Genomic DNA, 21,804 nt, shown 5'->3' with positions numbered 1-21,804 from the left:
AAAGTTTAAATTTTAATCCAGTTGATGAAATCAGCTTAATTTTTAAAAATTCAGTTTTGCATTCAGAATTTTTAGTTGCTTTTTAGTATATACCTTTACATTTTTTGAAAAATATTTATTCAGTAAGTTCAAATAATTAAAGATAAAGAAATTTTCGAAGTAAATTTAAATTATATTAGAATACTTAAAGCATTCAATATAAAAAAAAAGTGTCCAAAAATATCAATTGGATTAATTGGTCTACTTACCTACCGCGCCTAGCCTCAAATAGAAACTACCACAATGAGAAGCATCGCTGAATCTTGGTTTATTGCTACCTCCTCCATTTCCAATACGATCCAAGCCACCAATACTATTTGCAACTGAACCAACACGTTTCATGACTTGTTTAAAAAATGATTGGGCTTTGTTATTAGAAGATTCAGACCTCAAAAGGAACAGATAAACATAAATCAAAAACACTATACAACCTAGATACAAGTAGAGGTAGAAACCCTGAAAGAAAAAAGAAAAACTATTATTTAAAAATTCAAACCGAAATAGTCGTCAATATTAGGTTTTCCGAATTGATAATAAAAATATAAATAGAAAAAAAAATTGCGCTAGAACGTGCTAATTATGACAAATTAAAACAAAACTTCTATCAAAAAAAAATGAGATTAAGTATCACTGTCAGTAAAAGGCATTAAAAGTTCTTATAAATTTTGTAGCGAGTTACATCCCTAGTAGCAAAGTAACTTTGGCCCTCATTGAACCAATATTCACGAATCTTGGCTCAATTAGGGCTCAAAGAGCCGTTATTTTCCCGATATTAGCCCTAGATAGAATTATCCGATTTATCCGATATTTTACCGCCACTTTGCAACCAATATCGGCCCTATGTAGAATTATCAGATTCATTCGATACTTTATATTCATCAATCAGCTAATACAGGCCCTATTGTCGGCCCCATAACGGCCGGCATTGCGCCTATATAGGACCAATATTAAAAAATCTAGCCGTCCAATATTGGTTCCTCGATGCATATTCATATAGGATCCATATTCAGCCAATTTTGAGCCCAACTGGGGTCAACGTAAAATTGTTGCTAGGGATATGGCATCGGAAAAAACTTTTTCAACCAACCTAAAGTAAGATTAAAAAGACATAAGTTATAATTTTAAGTGGCATATAATACTATCTTTATGAAAAGAATCATCTGGACTTTAAAGTGGACAAATAGTTGAAATATTTTTTAAAAAAAAATATTAGATTTTTTTTAAAAAAAATGTCAACTTGTAAGATTTTTCCATTAAAAAATATTGAATAATTTTAAATTTTTGAGTATTTTCATGAGTTCAAACAATGCGCAGTTGAGAACTTTTTCAAAATTAAAAAAATATACAACGCAAACGTATTCGTTTTTCACAAAACTGTGACTTTTCAGCATAGTGACGTTTTACGCCATATTCATAATTCTCATAGAACACTGGTTAAAGATGGACTTAACTCAGCCTAGCAGTCATAAATTGCTGATATAAACTCACAAAAAGCATGAAAACTGTGTAGTACTATTCGGTAAAAATCACATCTCTTAATATATATAATGTTAACATTTTATTACCTCATAATATGATGCCGGAATCTTGTGAGATATTACTTCAGCAAGAGGAAAGCTTATACCCATAACAACTAGAAGCTTCGCATAGACAGCACTCAGCATTATCACCAAGGAATCGCTATAAAATGGTAACACCAAATAAGATATTAGTAATCATCAAATAAGATACTTGCAAGTTATATCAAGCTTTGTATTAGAAAGACTAAATTACATCATAATATGGTTCAACTTGGTGCCTTACTTGAGTTGCGGCAAATTTGCATGATACAGTGAAACCTGGCAATTTGACTACCCTAGTAAGTTGACAACCTTAAAGTTCGAATATATTATTAAGAATACAATTTAAAAATACTTAATAAAAGCGATCAAAATCTTTGTAATTTGGCCACGTGCTTATCTTACTGTTGACCGATGAAATAAAACTAAACTAAACTCAGCGGCACGACAACCTATAGAGGGTAAAGGCCTAATGTGTCCATCTCAGTTTTCTTGACCTTGGGCTCTGGGGTGCAGGAGCAGATGTTCCGGTTGGGTGGTCAGCCGACTCGGAACCCCCAGTGTTTAGTTCTCAAGCATGCTTGGTACTCATAGTCATTTATCGACCCACTGAAGGGATGAAAGGTTGAGTCAGCCTTGCCCGGCCCGAGGATCGAACCCAGGGACCGATGAAATAAGTCAAACTTACTTAGGGATGTAATTGAATGCTCTTCTAAGTTTTTCATAAGTTGACCAGAACAAAAACTCAATCAAGAAATTTTCTATACAATTATGTTAAATATTAAAATTTCACTGTATTGGTGAAATAGTACTATTTGTCTGACTAGAACTCTTTAGTAAATTGATCACATGGGAAAATATTTACTAACAGATTAATTTCACATATGATCAACTTACAATATAATTTCTGCAGCAAATAGTCTCATAAATATAACATCAAATTCAAAATTATTTTTTTCATTTCTAATGACAGGATTAAAAGACAATTATAGTAATAAATACGAAGAGCCATATAGAGAACATACATAGAGAGAGAGAAAAAAAAACATAGAGAACAAAAGAAGCAGTTGCATATAGCGATAGTCTATAAATTAAAAAGGTCCCTGGCCTCCCAATAGCGACCCACAAGAGAACATTTGGTCAAAGCTCGGCAAAGGATGAGATAGTCACCAGCTGTGACCTGTCCCAGATTACAGAGCCTGTAAATAGGACCTGAAACTATGCGGGAAACGATTTTCTAATCCAACGGCGTTTAACGACCCATTCTCTCGTTTGGCATTTTCTTAAATAAAATAAAATAAAGTCAGAACTTGACCATTGACTTTTTTTTAAATTCAGGTAGCAAATTTTAAGAGAAATAAAAGTTTTCGTTATAATAGTAACGAACTACTACCAAGAGAAAAATCTCTAAAAGAAAAAAAAAAGAAAAAAGAAAAAGAAAAAAGGAGAGAGAGAGAGAGAGAGAACAAGTCATTAGAAGTCGCTGGATTGTAAATTATCATGCGGTAACGGTGCAAATGTTTCGGGAAACAGTCATAGCCAGTGGCGAGCTCAAGCTCAGTCACCATTTTATTTTTGGGCCATTTTGATACTAAAGATTAAAATTATTATAAATTTCCTAATTCTATACATGATTTTGAATATTGATATTTTAAAAAATTAATTCACTGAATTAGATCACTGAATAAAAATTAGATCACTGAAAAATATGCGTATTTTTTAAACTAATGAATTAAATATTACATTTATGTAATTGATCATATGTAATCGGGTTTTAGATAACTTAAATTTTAAAGACACGATAAGAAGATTTAATTACATTAACCTTTATTTTTTTTTTAGGTATTGGTAATATAATATATGAATAACACGAATAACATGATATGAGAAATGATAAAAAAAAAAAGAACAGTGATTCATCACCCTCTATAAGTTAAGCACTAGAGTAGTGCACCTCAATGTTTAATATTATTTACAATCGTGAAAAAAATATTTAATAGCTTAGTATGTGATTGCTAGAATGTATGACAAAGTGCTACTGGTTCATTAAGAAAAGTTTTTCATAAGTTAGATGCATGCGCCAATGCGTTAACGTTTCATTGATGTTTAAATTTTTATCAAACTTAACCATTGCAATTAAAAATTCTTAAAAATCTCACTTTAGTAGTTGCTTGCATTATTGTGCATAACTTAGTGAATTTAGGAATGAAAACTTATGTTTCCATCTCATTCTATATAAATGGTTTGTCTTTACTTCTGACCAGTGGCCGGAAAAACTAGATTATTTTTGTAGTTTACTACAACTATAACTTCTTTGTTACAAATGTAGTTAACTGCAACTACAACTACTTTTTTTTAAAAGTGTAGTGACTACAAACTACTTTGGAATTGCAGTGACTACTTCACTGCTTGAAAGAGACGAACGAACTGGGCGAACTTAATTTACAACTATGTTCAAAATGGTTTTGAAAAAGATGTAGGCTACATTGAATATAGGGGAACAATTAAGAAATATTTATTCATGTTTACATGAGTCAGTTTGTTCTTCCAAAACACTTTTTTCGAAATTGTTCATTTAACCTTCAACTTGTTATGCCCTCTTCGACAGTGAATATTTCATTTAAGAAATGCAAAATTATCAAATACTTGCTATTTTTTAATTGTTTTATGCACTTTTATTTCGTCCAAGAAATTAAGTACATCGAAAATACGTTCCCTTCCTTTGAAATAACAATGTTTCACGAGTGCGTATTCGCATGTAAAAATGTGATCGAAGTGATTACTTATCTGTTTTTCGTAATTGCAAGTTCATATATTAGTTATACGCGATTTTAAATAAGTGGTTTCCATTAACGTTAAAAGTAGTAGCCAGGAATCGCTACATACTACTGTTTGTTTGTAACGCGCTATTCACTACACCACTTTTTTAAAAAGGTAGCACACTACACTACAAACTACAAAAAAAAAGCAGCGACTACAGTAATTTCACTACTTGTAGTGCGCTACTTCCAACTACTGCTTAAACAATTTAAGAATAATACAGAATATGTTCTACCACATTTAAACAGAATAAAATTCAAATTATGACTCAAATAATTACACGGTGCTGGAATTAAGAAAAAAAGTCTGACAAAATATTTCTATAGTTAGTGAAAGAAATAATATTATTAAATGAACTATGTTAGCCGAAAACAGTTGAAACACGCAAACCTAGAAAGGTATAGGTATTTTTAACCTATTCTCATTTTTTTTTAAATTTTACAAATTGAAATTTTTTATTTTCAAAATATTTAATATGTTGAATATTTAATAGTTTTCTTTTGGTAATTCATTTCTCGAGTACATTACTTCAAACATATAAATATGCCTTTGACGTTTGTTTTTCTTCTGGGATAGTAAAATTTGAAAATGACTCGTATTTAAAAATTAAATTGCACATAGTCTCTGAAAACTTACTTTTCTGTCGATATTTCTCGGAAGAAAACAAAACCGTCTTTTCTTCCTAGAGTTGGAGTCGTTGGAAGAGTATTCATTGAACCAGCAAATGAACTTGTTCTTGAAACTATACCCATATCTAAATGCAAAGATGGAGCTCTTTTGCTAAGAGAAGAATTGAGAGCACCAAGCCCCGAATCTTCACTTATTCGAGAAGGTATATTTCGTCGTATTTCTCCACATCCTTGATCTATAAAAAATTGTAATCATCAATTTTATAATATTGTGTTGGAAAAGTAAAAAGGCATTTGTATGTTCTATATGAAGGAATGCTAGGTTAGATTTGCTCGATATTATCTTAACGCTGTTTTTCGAAGCTCTGTGGCTAAGGAAAATAAAAAAAAAACATAGTTTCAGTTCCTCACACTTGAAGCAATGCGATGATTAAAACTATATATATAATCTTGCCTTGAAGAATTATCTGGGTTGTAGAACAGGGAAATAACTAAAATATTTTAAAAGTTATTAAACATTTTTTCAAAATCGCCATTTTGACGACATTTTGCCGCCTAGATGAAAATTATCAAAATCAAATTCTCAGTTTTTCAAAAATTTTATAAACCCAAGTAACGCAGCATTGGAGTAAGTTTATAAATATTAAAAATTTAGACACACAAATGCTTTTAATTTTCTGTAATAAAACGCTTTTAATAAAACTGTGGCTTTTCTCCAAATTGACGTTTTGAGCCATTTTCAGAATAACCGTAGAAAGAGCTGGCTTTAGATACGTTAAACTTGACCTAACAATCATGAGTAACAGTTCCAAGCTCAGAGCAGTTATAAAAATACCATATTATTCGCAAAAAGCATCATTTCATATTACGACGGAGCCTTAATACCCTGAAAGTGTTTAAAAGAAGTTTGTATGTTCTATAGGGGAGTAAGAGAGGCTAGTTTTGTAGATTTTTTTTAATGCACATATAAAATGAAAATACTATTTATTTTAGCTATTATTATTATTACATAGCAATCCGAAAGTGCATAAGAAATATTATGAAACTTCTGGTGAGGTCTCAAATTACCATCCACCAGCCGTTCATATATATATATATATATATATATATATATATATATATATATATATATATATATATATATATATATATATATATATATATATATATATATATATATATATATATATATATATATATATATATATATATATATATATATATATATATATATATATATATATATATATATATATATATATATATATATATATATATATATATATATATATATATATATATATGTTTTAATTTAAAAGTATTGCATATAAACTCGTGCAAAACAGGCAATTATCAGAAAAACTACAGTGCGTCTAATAATTTAGTGTAATTATTATAATATAATACCAGATATAATAAATAGTCTATATTAATATAATAAATCGTCAAATTATATCGTATGTTAGTTAATTTAATGTAACGAAACAAATAAAATTTGATTAAAGTTAAAAGCAGTTTATTTATGTTTATTGAAAAACTTAAAAAAATAAAAAGTCATTACTAATAATATTATAGTATATTTAGGAATCTGATAGACATCAGTGTTGCTCTAAAGAGTTAAAGTAAACACCATCCTTTGTGTTACCAAACAACTAACAAAAATAAGTAAAACAATGTATAATCTAAACTTACCTTCAGATTCGGATGATGATGAATTCATATTTGTGTCAGTAATATTATCTGTATTTGATGATGATGACATTGTATCGCACCTAACATGTGCAGTTACATCCATATTAGAAATAAATGACATGTTTAATATCTATGTTAGAGAATCAAAGCATCATGAGAATGGGTCAACGTTTGAAGTGAAAATATCCAAGAGAAAAATATTTCACATTTTTAAATCTGGAAAACCCTCTAACATAGATTGGCGAATATATATACAATCGATTTATTTATTTTTTCATGTTGATGCACTCGTCGGTATTTTATTTATATTTTTTTTAGGTTGATGTCTCTTCTACAACTTGAGATTTCACTATCAGGAAATCTTAAGTTTGAGAGAGCTGACTGTGTATTTTAATGATAACCTTTCTCACCCAAATTGCAAGATATTTAACCTTGCCTTTCAAAAGAAATATAAACGAAGCCTCTTTTTTTGTCGCTTAATATGAACGACAATACATTTCAAGTATAATCACTTAAGTTATAAATGAAACATTCAACCAAAATATGTTAATGAAAGAACTAGTGAAGCAAGGCTGTCTACAAAATTTTGTAATCGCAAAAATATTTGTTTAAGCTGTTCAAGTGAGGCAACAGGGCTTTCATCCCGTAAGAGAAATATCTTACCTATTTTAGGAAATATTATATTTTATAATATCTAACTTAAATTATTAGCAGCAAGTTGTGTAAAAAATATCATATTCATAAGCGTTTATCGTTAGTTCTCAAAGTAACTCACCCAATTTTAGAACTGCCAATCTGTTAAATTAGTTAAAGTTTAGAGACGTTATTTTCAAGCAGGTCTCCAAATAAACATATCAATAAGTATCACTATCAATACCGAAAATCAATAATTTTTGGTATCTACAATTTGATATACATATTATAGTTACGCTCAATATATTCACTAAGCGTTTTTATAATTTTCTGCCTTATCTAACTCAATATCTTAAAATAAAAACATTATTTATACAATATCTGTGTCAATTGCAAATAGATATCAAAATTTAAACAATATTTTTTTTATAAGTAAGTATACTTCTTTTAAAAGATTTATAATTAGCTTTTAATTCTCAATAAATTAGGGCTAGAGACACTTTAAATAGTTGGCCAATAAAGACACCCAGGAAAAACTACCGAAAAAGTGCTCAGCTTAGTGGATCTGAAACTCAGAACTAAACTTGGATGACAAAGAACTTTCGATTTGAGGCTCAGGATCAAATTGCACTCATCTCGATCTATTTGTAAGATTTGACCCATCATTTGAGTTTCACATGAGAAATACCATCAAGAGTTATCGTGGTTAGCCGTACCGTTGTGGGATTCTTAACTTAAGAGTTATTTTATGACAGAGCAGTAATGAGTGAAGAGACTAATTTACAAAGCATCCATCCGCTTTAAATTCAAGTTGTACCATTAATAACAGAGCCTTATGTAGATTTTTAATTTAAGAAAAGAAAGACCATTAATTTAAGAAAATTAAGTGAAACCCAACATCTGGTATATTAGGACTTCCAATAAAAGAGTTCGACGAGTTTTCATTTGTCTTTTAACGCTGTTTTTCGAAGCTCTGTTACCAAGGAAAATAAAAAAGTCATAGTTTAAGTGCCTTACACGTGCAGCAATGCGATGATTTTAAACTATATATATAATATTTCCGAGAAGAATTATCTGGGCTTTAGAACAGACAAGTAACATAAATATTTTAAAAATTGGTAAACTTTTTCAGAAATCGCTAATTTGGTGACATTTTACAGCCTAGAGGAAAATTATCAAAATCAAATTCTCAGTTTCTGCAAATTTTTTTGAGCCCAAGTAATGCAGAATTGGAATAAGTTTCCTAATATTAAAAAATTAGACCACAAACGCTTTTCATTTTCACAAAACTGTGGCTTTTCTCCATATTGACGCTTTGCGCCATTTTCAAAATAAGCGTAAATAACGCTGGCCTTAGAATAGGCTAAACTTGAGATAACAGTCATGAGTAACAGTTGAAAACTCACGGAAGATTTAAAAAAAGAGCATCATTTCATATTACGATGGAGCCTTCGAGTAACAGCCTTAACCTTTTCCCAAACAAGCTTGGCCCATAACTGTTCTAGATGAAGCTAAACTAGTACTTGAAATAAATACAGAGTAGCAATCCATTTATCCTATAGTGCAGCCCATCTACCTCTTTACCGCCCAGCTTTTTTTAACTTCCCGTTGCAATTTTTGGAGCGTTTTGAACCACAATATGAATACCATTCAAGTTCGTTAAAATTTCAATTGTAATATGTTGCTAAATGAATCGCATTTTTTAATGATTACAATGATGGAACCGAAACATCGTTAAATTTAACATCTTATAAGGATTGCGACAAGTTTCTACCGAATTATGGTTCAGAATACCTAGATTATGGTTTAACGTTGAAATTATTTTTCGGAGAGCGTTGTTGAATTTATATTACCTCGTGAATTAATCAATATAAGAAGTCAAGAATTTTCATTATTTTTGCAAGAAATTTTGAATTAACGAAAAAAAATCAACTTGAAAGTTATAATATTAGATTCAATAGACATTTAAATGAGAATTAATACTAGTTCGAATCATCTATGTCAGAATTTATTAAAATAGGAAAATTGCTGGGTTAAAGTAAAAGTATTATGTTTTATTATTTTCCATTACAAATTCTTTGTATCATATTATGAAATAAATGAAGAACACATAGTGAAATATATAAACTAATGAAAGTCTCTAAAAATACTTTTTCTCAATTAAATCAAAACATCAAACTTCTTAAATAATGAAAAAGAAAATTTTGAGTCGATGGCCTAATCAGATAGCATGACGAAAGACATTCATTTTAAGAGACGAGGTGTTAAAAAGGCAATAATTTTGATTCACGAATCCTGAAATAGAAAGAAGTGATGTTAAAAACGTCGAAGACAAATTCTGATAACTTTAATAGGTTTTGACAAGATTTCTAGTAAAGTTTATCTTGCGAAGGAAATATTTATTTTAATCACTAAACGATGTTGACGTGATCAGAAAAAATACTGAGATGAAAATATTCTTTATAGAGCAATTATTTTTATTTGTATTGCATTCCTAGACTTATTTATCACTAAGTTTATTACGAAATCAATTTATGGTTTCTTGAAAACAAGACGAAAGCAAACAGGGGTATTTTTAGTGAAAATAGCTAATCAAAAATAAAACATTCCATCTCAAACAAAAAGTTTCTAAGTTAGGGAATGGTTGGGTAAGAGGACGAAAAGCGAACTTAAAATATTTTTCTTGAATTCAATATGCTTTTTAAAAGTAGTTATAAAAAATTGAAATCATCATTTCCCTTTGGAAGACGGCAAAATATTCCTTTCCCCCAAATGAGTAATTTTCGTCATTTTGCCCGGTAGATGGGGATAAGATGATTTAAGGTGCTGGATAAGATGACGAATAGATAATAATATAAATATAAGTATAAAAAATTATTTTCAGAAATGCCGAGAAATAATTTATAAGTATTTTATGAAAGAAATAAACTTACATTTTAATGTAAGGTAATTAATTCTATGCAGTTGAAATTCAAATATTACAAACACTGATGAAAGAAGTACATTAGAGCGTCCACTTCTCAAAAAAAAAAAAAAAAAACTTATATTACTTACTTTTAGCGGACTCTATAAATCAGTTGTAATGTTTTAAGAGGACGTTATAACGCGACAGAGACTTTTCATGGCAAATTCTGTTTTCCCTGCATTGGTATTTAAATAATTAAAGTTAAGAGAAAAGTGAGTTCCGGTAAGCCAAATGCAAACCATTAAGTTTCAAATGCTGAAAAATGTTTGCAAAATATTAAGATGTGCGAACAAATTATTGCGCGATTACTTCATCACTAAGTAATCTTGAGTTATCTTGCCACAATTGAATTTTGATGTTCTGAATTTTTTTTTCACTATTTGAAGATTTATTGTTTACAATAGGTTTACCTAGAGCCATGGTGGCTCAGGGGATAGAGCGTTCACCTACCAATTACTCATGCTCGAATCCTAACAATTGCTGGTCGATACGAATTCCGCATCCGACTAGCACCGACCACAGTGCTGATGTAAAATATCCTCAGCAGTAGATGGATCATGGGTTAGAGTCTGTTTGCCGTCAGGCTAATCGTGGGAAGCTTACGTGGTTTTCCTCTCCATGTAACGCAAATGCGGGTTAGTTTCATCAAAAAGTTCTCCACGAAGGGAAATTTCTACCAATGCATAATCCAGGAGTTCCCTAGTCTTCTGGATTGAGTTCAAAATTACAAAGTTACGAAGTTGAACATTAGTAGTCGTAAACCCAAAAAATTGGGTCGGCTGTTCAACGACGGTTATAAAATAAAATAAAATAGGTTTAAATAGCGCCGTGGTGACTCAGGGGATAGAGCGTTCGCCTTCCAATGAGGTGAACTGGGTTCGAATCCCAGCGATGGCTGGTCGATACGAATTCCGCACCCGGCTCTCACTGACCACAGTACTGACGTAAACTATCCTCAGTGGTAGACGGATCATGAGTTAAAGTCCCCTTGCCATTGGGCTAACCATGGGAGGTTTTTGTGGTTTTCTTCTCAATGTAACGCAAATGCGGGTTAGTTCTGTCAAAAAGTCCTCCAAGAAGGGAATTTCTCCCGATACTTAAACCATGAGTTCCCTTGTCTTCTAGATTGGGTTCAAAATTATAAGGTTATGGAGTTGAACATTAGTATTCGTAAACCCAAAATTGGGTTTGCCTTTTAATGACGGTTGAAAAATAAAATGAAAAGATAGGTATACCTAAACTCACTTTTCTCTTAACATTAAATTTAAATCAGGTATTTAATGTAGGTGAAAGAGAATTCGCTATGAAGTGTTTCGTTCGTGGTATAGCGTCCTCAAAGAAATAAACATAACATAAACATGATAGACAGATGCTGCTAACCGTGATTGCGTCGGGGAAATACCGAGATTGCTATCTTTCCCTATTTTCTCCTTAGCACCGGCTTTCCTAAGTATATGCACAGATGAATTATTTTTCTTTTCTTTTTCAAAGAAAAAAGAAAAGATAAAAAATGTTAATTGATTTTTTCTGCCAATTCATGCTTGAATTTTATGAAAATAGGAGATAAAAATTTTCAGCTCTAAAAATATTTAAGCGTAAGATTTGAATAAATATTATTAGGATTAGGACATTTCAGGTTAAATTTAAGTTAAAAAATTAAATGGTGCGAAATTTTACATTTTAATAACCAATGCAATTATTAACATAGTAGATCATTATACAAATTTTAAAAAATCATTACAATAGATCATAATTAAATTAATCAAACTAAGCAGACTAAATAAATTATTTATTTTGGTAAAAGTGGCCTAAACTTGATTATGTTTTTCCTAATTTATTCTTTGTGACCCATTTAATCAGTAATAAAACGCGACTGGGGTTTAACATATGAGTCATTTTTTTCAGTTTAAATCATTCTTCATTACTGTAACTAAATAAAATATTACTTTAAGTCTCAAGAATTTCAGACATTTTCTAATCGAGTTTGGAGAGAATATATTAAACTATAATGACATAAATGTATCACCTGAATAAAATCGAAGCTTATTTCAATTTCTTTTTGGGAACGTAATTATAAAAGCTAATGTTAAAAAGACAAGTTGTTTAAAAAACTTCAATTAAAAAATTTACTTTAATGTTAATGTTCGTTTAGTTAATGTTTCGTAAACAGTAAATGTTTCATAAACTCATTATTTAGATTGTATATTTTATTTATTTGCAGGAGGCGGGCCGTTTCAAAAGTTACGCCCTAGAATATATTTTTAGAATGCCTGACAAAAGTGATATCAAAAGATTACACATTAAGGATAAATGGGCTAAGTCAAAACAATTTTCACAATAAACCATATAAAATAAAAAGAATAATATTTTGTTAACTGAAAAATTTATTTTGTAACATTATTAATCATATCCTCAAATTGTTTAACCAATAAAAATAGTTTTGGGGAGTATTTAAAACATCTGGAATTTAAAAAATATTTTAGAGGACATTATGCCCCCCAGACGTTGCACCTATGCTTAGCAGTCCTTTTAAATTAAATGAATACTGTAAGCTTTAAATTAAATTTAACTATATTGGATTTTATAATTTACAAAAAAAGCTAGAAATCAAATATAATTAAGTATTTATTATGCCTTAACTTGTATTTTTTAACTTAAACTTGTATTTTCATTTTTAGCCCTTTACCACAGAGGGGACACTGGTGTCCCTTTTATATATTTTGGAGGACATTATGCCCCCCAGACGTTGCACCTATGCTTAGCAGTTCTTTTAAGTTAAATGAATACTGTAAGCTTTAAATTAAATTTAACTATATTGGATTTTCTAATTTACAAAAGAAGCTAGAAATCAAATATTATTAATATAATTAAGTATTTATTATGCCTTAACTTGTATTTTTTAACTTAAACTTGTATTTTCATTTTTAGCCCTTTACCACAGAGGGGACACTGGTGTCCCTTTTATATATTTTTCTTTCTGATGCTCTAATTACAAGCAAAAATATAGTTTGATATAGTCTAAATATGTATAACATAGTCTAAAAGTTACTAAAAATTCTGTAAGGTTATCGGAATTATATTTGTACTAAAATATGAAATCCAAAAAAGTGGTTTTAAATTTTTTTTTCATTCAGATTCAAGAATTTATCAATAATTGATTTTGCAAATTAAAGAAATTTCAATAATGAATAACTGTTTCTTTTAGATCTAAATAATTGCAAATTTGAAAACTCTTTGTTTGAAATATATCTTGATAATTTCAAATAAGTGCAAATTCGTTCGGAAGTGAGTCGCGTTTGGAAGATTATACCTTTAACACACAATAAAAGACACGGGTGTTTCATGTTGTATTTCATAATCATAAATTATTAAAATGCTAAATATAATATTTTAAACTTATTTTGATCTAAACTAACGCAAAATGATGAAAGAAGTATAAAAAATATGTTTAATAAAAATTCTGCGTCAAGGAACATAATAAATTATTCTAAGCCTCATGGATGACCTCAATAATCTTAGCATAATTATTTAACTTGACATTAATTGTGACTTGACATTCCAAATTTATAAGCGTGCAACTTGTAGTAAGTAATGCAGCATTGTAGTAAGTTTTTAAATATTAAAAAATTAGACCACGAACGCTTTTCTTTTTCATAAGACTGTGGCTTTTCTCCATATTTACGTTTTGAGCCATTTTTAAAATAAGCGTAGACGTCACTGGCTTCAGATAGGCCAAACTCGATCTAACAGTCTTGAGTAACAGTTGTAAACTCGCAACAGTTATAAAAAAATAGCATATTATTTCCAAAAAGGCATCATTTCATATAATGACGGAGCCCTTGAAAAACTGCCTTAAAACATCAATCTCTTCTCCTGCATTTTCTGGGAGATTTGAGTACATTAGTTTAGATATTCCGATATCCAAACTTTTGAAGGATTTATAGCGACTAAACACATAGTAGTGAAAGTATAAAACTATATAGCCTAAAAATGACTGACGGTTTAAAAATCAATAAAAGAAAAACGGCAGGGGTAAAAATTGTGTGGCTTACTGCGTTCTGCTTCAGAAACCTTGTTTTCTTCTTATCAACTTTAAAAATGAGTTACAAAATTCAATAGCAGAGGCCACTTCAAAACAGAAATACTATAAAATAATATTTTAGAAATAGTTACAATTTGCAAATGACAACGTAGTACAAACCATGGACAAAATTATCAGAACTTTGCAAATATATCATTCCGGATGGTCAGACATAAGGAGAAAACATTGTTTTATAGTTTTTCTGTTGATGGACATTGTAACGAACTTAGAAATTTGGTGAGAAAATTCTAGTTTTCTTAAAATAATGCAGCAAACTGCATTTCCATCTTCTTCTATTTTTTTCCTAAATTTTTTCCCAAGAATCAATTCCTTTGATTTCCATTTCCTTTATATGATATTATAGAAATCAAATATTCTAAAATGCAGACTATATTTTTTTGATATCTCCATTATTGGATTTTTATAAGTTTTAACAATTATTTTTCATGCAAAAACGAATAATACTTTCCGTTTTAGAATCAAATTTGAAACTTTCTTTTAGAAAAGGTCGAACATTTAAAATATATAGCAAATGCTCAGAAAGAGGAAAATATTTAAAATAACTGCAGCTTATATTTTTAAAGAAAACATCAATTTTGAAATAATATCACCCATGATCCATAATACCATCAAGGAACAGTTAATAATATCATACAAACTTTTGTTTTCGTTTTATGGATGTTTCATACCAAATCCATGCCACTTTTTTAAAACAGAATGACATTTTATGCTGTCTTAAAAACAGTTATATTTGCTCCAATGAAATTACTATTTATAGCCGTGTTTTCTTTATAGAATAAGAGACTCATTTAGCTTTCTAATGAGTCGCTTATGCTGTATAAAAAACTAATAAAATGATAATGAAAAACTTAATTGAATATAAAATTTTTATTATCATCATCATTATTATTATTATTGTTTTGTACAAGCGCTGAGCGAACGGAATTCCACACACAAATAAGACATGCAGTGAAGTAAAGCTGTATTATAAAATAAGTCTAATCTGAACAATAATAATAACATTAGTAATAATAATAGTAATAATAATAATAATAGTGATAATAATAATAATAGTAATAATAATAATAATAGTGATAATAATAATAGTGATGATAATAATAATAATAATAATAGTAATAATAATAGCAGGAAGAAAGATCACATGAGGTCCTCATAGACATGAAACCAGTATTTATTTTAAGAAGGTGAACTCCCATTATTCATGCAAATAATCCAGAATCTGTTAAACACTCCAAATGAAACATTAACTATCCGAAATTTACGTAATTTATAGATCATAAGCATAAGGAAGAAAAAATTTTATAATTTCTTTTCTTCAAATTTATCAATATAATAAAATAAAACCTGTAACTCAGGTTCATCTAATCACGTTCTTATTTCTTGCTATTTTTTACCTTCTTTTTTTTAAAAAAAATAATAATAACAAGGCGTGAAATAAATTAAAGATTTTAAAATGCAACTATATATAATAATTTAAATTTCAGTTGGCCCTTCTATGCCTACGAGGAAGTTTAAATACAGAACAAAACCGCCCAACAAAACCTTATCACAATACTTCTGTCGTTTTTTTTAAACATGATTTAGTTAAAAATAGCATTAACAAACATGATTTAGTTAACATGATTTAGTTAAAAAAAAAGGCAGCAAACGTAATTTTCTTTTATAATTTAACTTACTTGATGGTATTTTGCATGATGCATCGTCATTTAAGCTATTCAGAGACATACTTCGAGGCATTAATGATGCTGCCATGGACATAGGCTGTTCAATACTACCGTCGTCTTTTGATTGACTACTTAGGCTATAAAAAATTAAGAACATTTTATTTTCTTAGATAAATTTCTCCATCAAATTTGTAAAAAATTATGTTTTAAATACACGAGTTTTAAGATCCTACTCTTTAGTAGGAAAACAATTTAAATTTATTTTCGTGAAGAAAAGTATTTTGATCAAGATTTCAGCAAATTTCTCACCAGTTTTATTCTGTTCTCAAATTTTAAATATTCAAAATTAAATTTCAGATTAATATTTATTGATAATTCTCTAATTGATATTGTAATTGGATACTTTTTTAGGTTTATAGAATTATCTTCCAGAAAAAGGACAAGAATTGCTTATTGAAGACTATGTGCACAAGTTTTATTCAACATAAAAATTAAAACCGAAACGTTTGATTTACATAAGTGAGCTTATTAAGAGATAATTATGCATTAGTAATATAGATTTCACTTTTTTTTCTTTCGTTTAGTTCCTTCCTCGCTTATTAAGGGACAATTTTACATTAGTCGCATATTTTTAAGTAATTTTTTCTTTCGTTCAACTTACTTTGATAAATTTGAAATAAATATATTTGAAAGAAAAATCAACTTTTCACTTTAAGTATGTATAAGGGGGACAGCAAACTGAATTTTGCTATTAGTTAGTCATTTATCAGCTCACTTTGTGCGCTCCAAAATAATGCCAAAAACATTTTTAAAGTAAGACTTACTTCTTTACTGGTTTATAATTAAATCTTTTTCTTCTCCCCTTCAGCTTTTTTTTTGAGCTAGTCAACTAAATACCAAAGCAGGGACAGTGCGCAAAATGATGTTTAAAAAAAAAGCTATCTCCCTTGATAACTTTTGATCTAATAAACGATTTTCCCTCACTAAAGTTCAACCTTAATGATTTTGGGGTTTAAACTCAAATATCTCAATAAATTTGTGCAGACGTTATTTTAAGTTATGCAATCAGATACAAAATGTACTTTCTCTGAGTTAACAAGCTTTTCTTTAGATGCATTCAAATTTTTGACATTCAAAATATGGGGGTGGGGTAGTCATAATGTGTTAAATATGGTCTCAGTAGTTTAGGTAAAAAAGCAATTGAAAATGTGGACCCCCATAATGCCTATATCATTACTTGCGTACCTCGAAATTTCAAGGAAGTCGCGTTTTTAAATTTTTGATTCTTAAATACTAAGCGCCATAATTGTTCGATTCCCTTCAAAGTTTCGATTTTTTCTAAAATTTTAAACTACGTAGTATTTAAATGGTATAGAAATTTATAAACCTTGAAATTCAATGTTTTAGCTCATTACTAAAGTAAATAATAAAAAAAATATCAAATAATTATAAACGAAATTTTTTGATTCGCTTCATCAGTTGCAGAGATATGACGAAATAAACTAAAATTAATTTCAAGAGCTCCAAACTTTCGATCACTCCAATGATGGTCAGAAATCCGTCAAAAAATTTTATATTTATTCAGAGAAAGTTTTCGTGTCCGATGTTTCAACTTATAATATCGTATACACTAATTAATTAGCATATTTAAGCTTAAGCCCTTTGAACCCTTAAGACAAAATCTCAATACATGAAAATTTGATCATTAAATTATAAGTTATTCAGGGTGTTCGGTTTTTTTCATTTTACGATTTGCACAGATCTAACATAGCATGTTTTTTGAATTTCAAAAACATTCAGAATGAAAATGACAGTCGACATGTTACAAAATATCAAAAAAAAGGTGTCTATTTTCAAGACTTGACAGACGTGAATGAGAAAAAAGGGTTAAGTTTCTTCTCATTCACGTCTGGCAAGTCTTGAAAATGTGCCCTGCCCTTGAAAATGAGCCCCTGGAAAGTGTCGATTGTTATTTCCAATCTGTATATTTGTGAAATAAATGAAGTTTTTTAATCAAGTAATATCTTACGGCTTCAGTTTCTTTGATCATCTATTTAAGATAAGCATGATATATTTACTTCACGTTGTATGTGATTATCTGTCCTTTCATTTTCTTTTATTTTATAACTGTCGTTGAACAACCGACCCAATTTTTGGGTTTATGACTACTAATGCTCAACTCCGTAGCCCTGTAATTTTGAACCTAATCCAGAAGACAAAAGAACTCCTGGATCAAGTATTGGGAAAAATCTGCCACCATGGAGGACTTTTTGACTGAACTAAACCGCATTTGCGTTGTATGGAGAGGAAAATCCTGAAAGCCTCCTACGGTTAGCCCGAAGGCAAGGGGACTCTAACCTATGATCTGTACACCACTGAGGATATTTTACATCAGCACTGTGGTCGGTGCAAGCTGGATGTAGAGTTTGTCTCAACCAGCCATCGCTGGGATTTGAACCCGATTCACCTCATTGGAAGGCGAACGCGCTATTCCCTGAGCAAGTCTGTTATTTCATTGTAAAAAAGCTCTTGTTTAATATTTTCAAATATGAAACTAATAAGACGCAGTCGTAATTTTTAAGTAAATTAAATAGTGCATTAACGTAATTTAAATAGTGCAATGTAGCAACGTAATTTAAATAGTGCATTAGACGGGTGAATAAATTAAATTTTATATCCATTCATAAAGAAATAAAATACCCTTACTACTTTGTCAGAAAGGTAGAATTCGAAAGGCGCAACCACAGGGCTAGGTGCTGGTATTATTATTATTATTATTACTTTGTCGGAAATGTATGAAGTTATAATAATTAGTGCTTTAGTTTCCCGTTAAGAAACCAGATAAATTATTTTCAACTGAACGCTTTTTATCTTTTAAAAACTAAAATAATAGCCTTTTTGAAATTAAAAACTTAAATAATCGGATTTGACTGATTTTTAAGGGGTTGACCCTTCGAAATAAAACTAATCTATGATTTTAAAGCTAGTTGTGTTTAAACTATAGCTCAATTTAATTACATAGCTCAATTTATTACTCAAATTTAAAATCACACGTTAAATCCATTAGGAAAATTCCCCTCTTTTATATATTTCATATCATTTATATAACATTTTAAATAAAATAAAATAACTCACACACACTTTCCAGCAACCTGACGAAACAGAGGACTAGCAGACATATTTTCTTTCCTTTTTGTGTCACAAACTCATCTGTTGGATTTTATTAATCAACACGAAACTGACAGTCAGAATTATTTTTCTGGATCGAGGCCAGTAAGATGGAAAAATAATTTTTAATACTGGGCCAAGGAATGAATCATAAGATAATGATTTAATCGACACTTCTTTAAATATTGATGTTTGATAGATAATCAAAATTGATGATATTTCAACGAGAGAACAAGTGTTGATTTCACCTAAGAGTTCAAATTTCACTTTTGGAAATTGAAAAAAAGAAAATAAATAAATAAAAACGAATACAATCAACATACTAAGCGTTGTAATGAAACAAAACAACCCAGTTTTATTGAGTCATAAATTTTCCAATTTCACCATGATTAAAAAAAAATAGTTTTTAACTATTTGAATACGTCTGAGTATATCAATATTGCAATTATTTGCGTGAGTTTATTACAAATATTATTATACATTTTCAAGAAGTTTATTTTGGAAAATATTTCTATAATTATCAGGGGAAATTCCACTTTTGCAAGTTATAAAGTAATTTTGTCGGTATTTTTATTTATTCATTTGCATTAGATAAGGGATAGAAATTTCTGTTTGCCACTTTGACTTAACTTTTATATACAAAATTAGCAAGAATCACAAGTGCAATTTCATCAGTGAGGGGGGGGGTGGGATGACGGGTGCAGGAGGCAAAGATCCCAGGCATCCAGATAAAGTGGTAATCTGGGGCTGGAATAGCCTGGTTGGTAGGACATTTGGCCCCTGTTCAAGAGTTCGCGGGTTCGATCTCAGGCCGGCCGAAGACTCCCCGTGTAGTAAATGGTGACTGATGCACGTTAAATCCTCCATGTTCCCATGTCCTCCATGTTCCCATAACAAATCAATACCTCTGGGGGTACAGATCCAGGAGTTTCCTTGTCTTCTGGATTGGTTCAAAATTACAAGGCTACGGAGTTGAACATTAGTAGTCGTAAACCCAAAATCGGGTCGACTGTTCTACGACGGATATAAAAAATAGAAAAAGTGGGAATCTATTTGATCACTAAGGATCCTTAAACTTTAAATCCTATTTAATTCCTTTTAATTACTATTTCTTTAACTGTTAAAATTAACTTTCCTATCTAATAAATATGGCTCAAACAAAATTCGTTATAAAGAATAAACTTTGATGTCTAGCATTTTAGCGAGGAAGACGAATTACTTTTTCTCTTAGCAAAACATGACTGCATAATTTAAATTGTCAACTGCAAATTTCATTGAATAAGGTAGGGAGACAAAACAGAAAGAATTTCATAATTGCATATCTTTCAAATTGGCGTTAACCCGTATCAAGCAAAAGATAACTATTGTACTAGGTACTACCCCAGACAATCCCCTCCCCCCAAAGAACACACCTGCTATTATAATGACGGTAAGTTACAGTTAGAGGCGAAGAACTCCAAGAAAGCGTAGGGATTACTCAATTAATTTGGCGTTGGCGCATTTTAGTGTTCCTTAGAATCCTGCCAAAATTCTTGAAAGTCAAGAAACTCGCTAATTCTTTCAAAAACAGTTATTTTTCATGTTATTTCGAAAATTAACTTTTTATGAACTTCCTTTTAAGGGGATCTATTTGAGTAACCAAGTAATTTTGTGTTACCATCAGGCAGACCGTAAGAGGTTTTCGTGGATTTCCTCTCCATGTAATGCAAATGCGGGTTAGTTCCATAAAAAAGTTCTCCTCGAAGGCCAATTTCTCCCAATACTTAATTCAGGAGTTCCCTTGTTTTCTGGATTGGGTTCAAAATTACAAGGCTACGGAGTTGTACATTGGTAGTCGTAAACTCAAAATTTGGTTGGCTGCTCAATGACGGTAATAAAATAAAAATTAAAAAGTAATCAGAAATTAAAATAAATACAGAAAAATTCCTTAGTTAAAAAATTTATAATATAAGCCTAACCATTATTTTCAAGCCTAACCAATTGTCATTTTCAATATTTTTAAGGAGAAATTTTTTTTTCCGAAAATAAAACGCTTAATTTAAAGTACATTGCATGTAATTAGAAATATTTTTTAAAAATGAATGAACAATGAAAAATTAACAAATTGAAAAGTAGTTAAAAAGAAAGAATAGTAGTTTAAAAAAAAGAGAATAGAAAAAAATAAAATAATTGACATTTAAAGACTTTCCACGTATTTTGTTAAGAATAATAGGAAAAAAAAACTAAAATAGGGGGGAAATGCATAGGCTGTTTTAATAATATTTACATAAAAATTATAAAAGTCTTCAAAGTAGCATCTTCGTATTTCTAATTTTTTTTTCAGAGAATATTTTTGGCAGATATTTCTTTTTAATACTGAAAATATAATCAAAAAATTAATAAATAAAGCAATAAATAAATAAGTAAAATAAATCAATAAATAAACGAAAATTCCTAAGAAAATAATATATTTCTGGGTTTGACTGACCATCCAACCGGAATATCTGTTCTTGCACCCCAGAGCCCACGCATGGGCACAGTAGGCCAGGGCCCT

The 21,804-nt window shown here is 29.8% G+C and overlaps 1 protein-coding gene across 5 annotated transcripts in view; it reads right to left on the bottom strand.

Annotated features, from left to right (window-relative positions):
- The window catches only part of LOC107438524 (proton channel OtopLc), a 48,889-nt gene that overhangs the window by 13,673 nt on the left and 13,412 nt on the right, over positions 1–21,804 (bottom strand). The window contains exons 1-6 of one of the 5 annotated variants that reach the window (XM_087155074.1): positions 19,239–19,377; positions 16,116–16,240; positions 6,740–6,819; positions 5,055–5,283; positions 1,605–1,719; positions 249–495 (exon numbers count right to left, since the gene is read on the bottom strand). In XM_087155074.1, coding sequence (XP_087011200.1) covers positions 249–495; positions 1,605–1,719; positions 5,055–5,283; positions 6,740–6,819; positions 16,116–16,132 — 688 coding nt within the window. In that variant the 5' untranslated portion in view covers positions 16,133–16,240; positions 19,239–19,377. Of the gene's footprint in view, positions 1–248; positions 496–1,604; positions 1,720–5,054; positions 5,284–6,739; positions 7,104–16,115; positions 16,241–19,238; positions 19,470–21,804 lie in introns of those variants that run through there. The other 4 variants (XM_087155073.1, XM_043040637.3, XM_043040638.3 and 1 more) reach the window with 4 other exon arrangements.

Source organism: Parasteatoda tepidariorum, chromosome 11 (genome assembly GCF_982258835.1).
Source record: "Parasteatoda tepidariorum strain Cologne lab strain chromosome 11, Ptep-v5.0, whole genome shotgun sequence".
Classification (NCBI taxonomy): Eukaryota; Metazoa; Arthropoda; class Arachnida; order Araneae; family Theridiidae; genus Parasteatoda; species Parasteatoda tepidariorum.
This window is presented reverse-complemented; position numbering and strand designations above follow the sequence as displayed.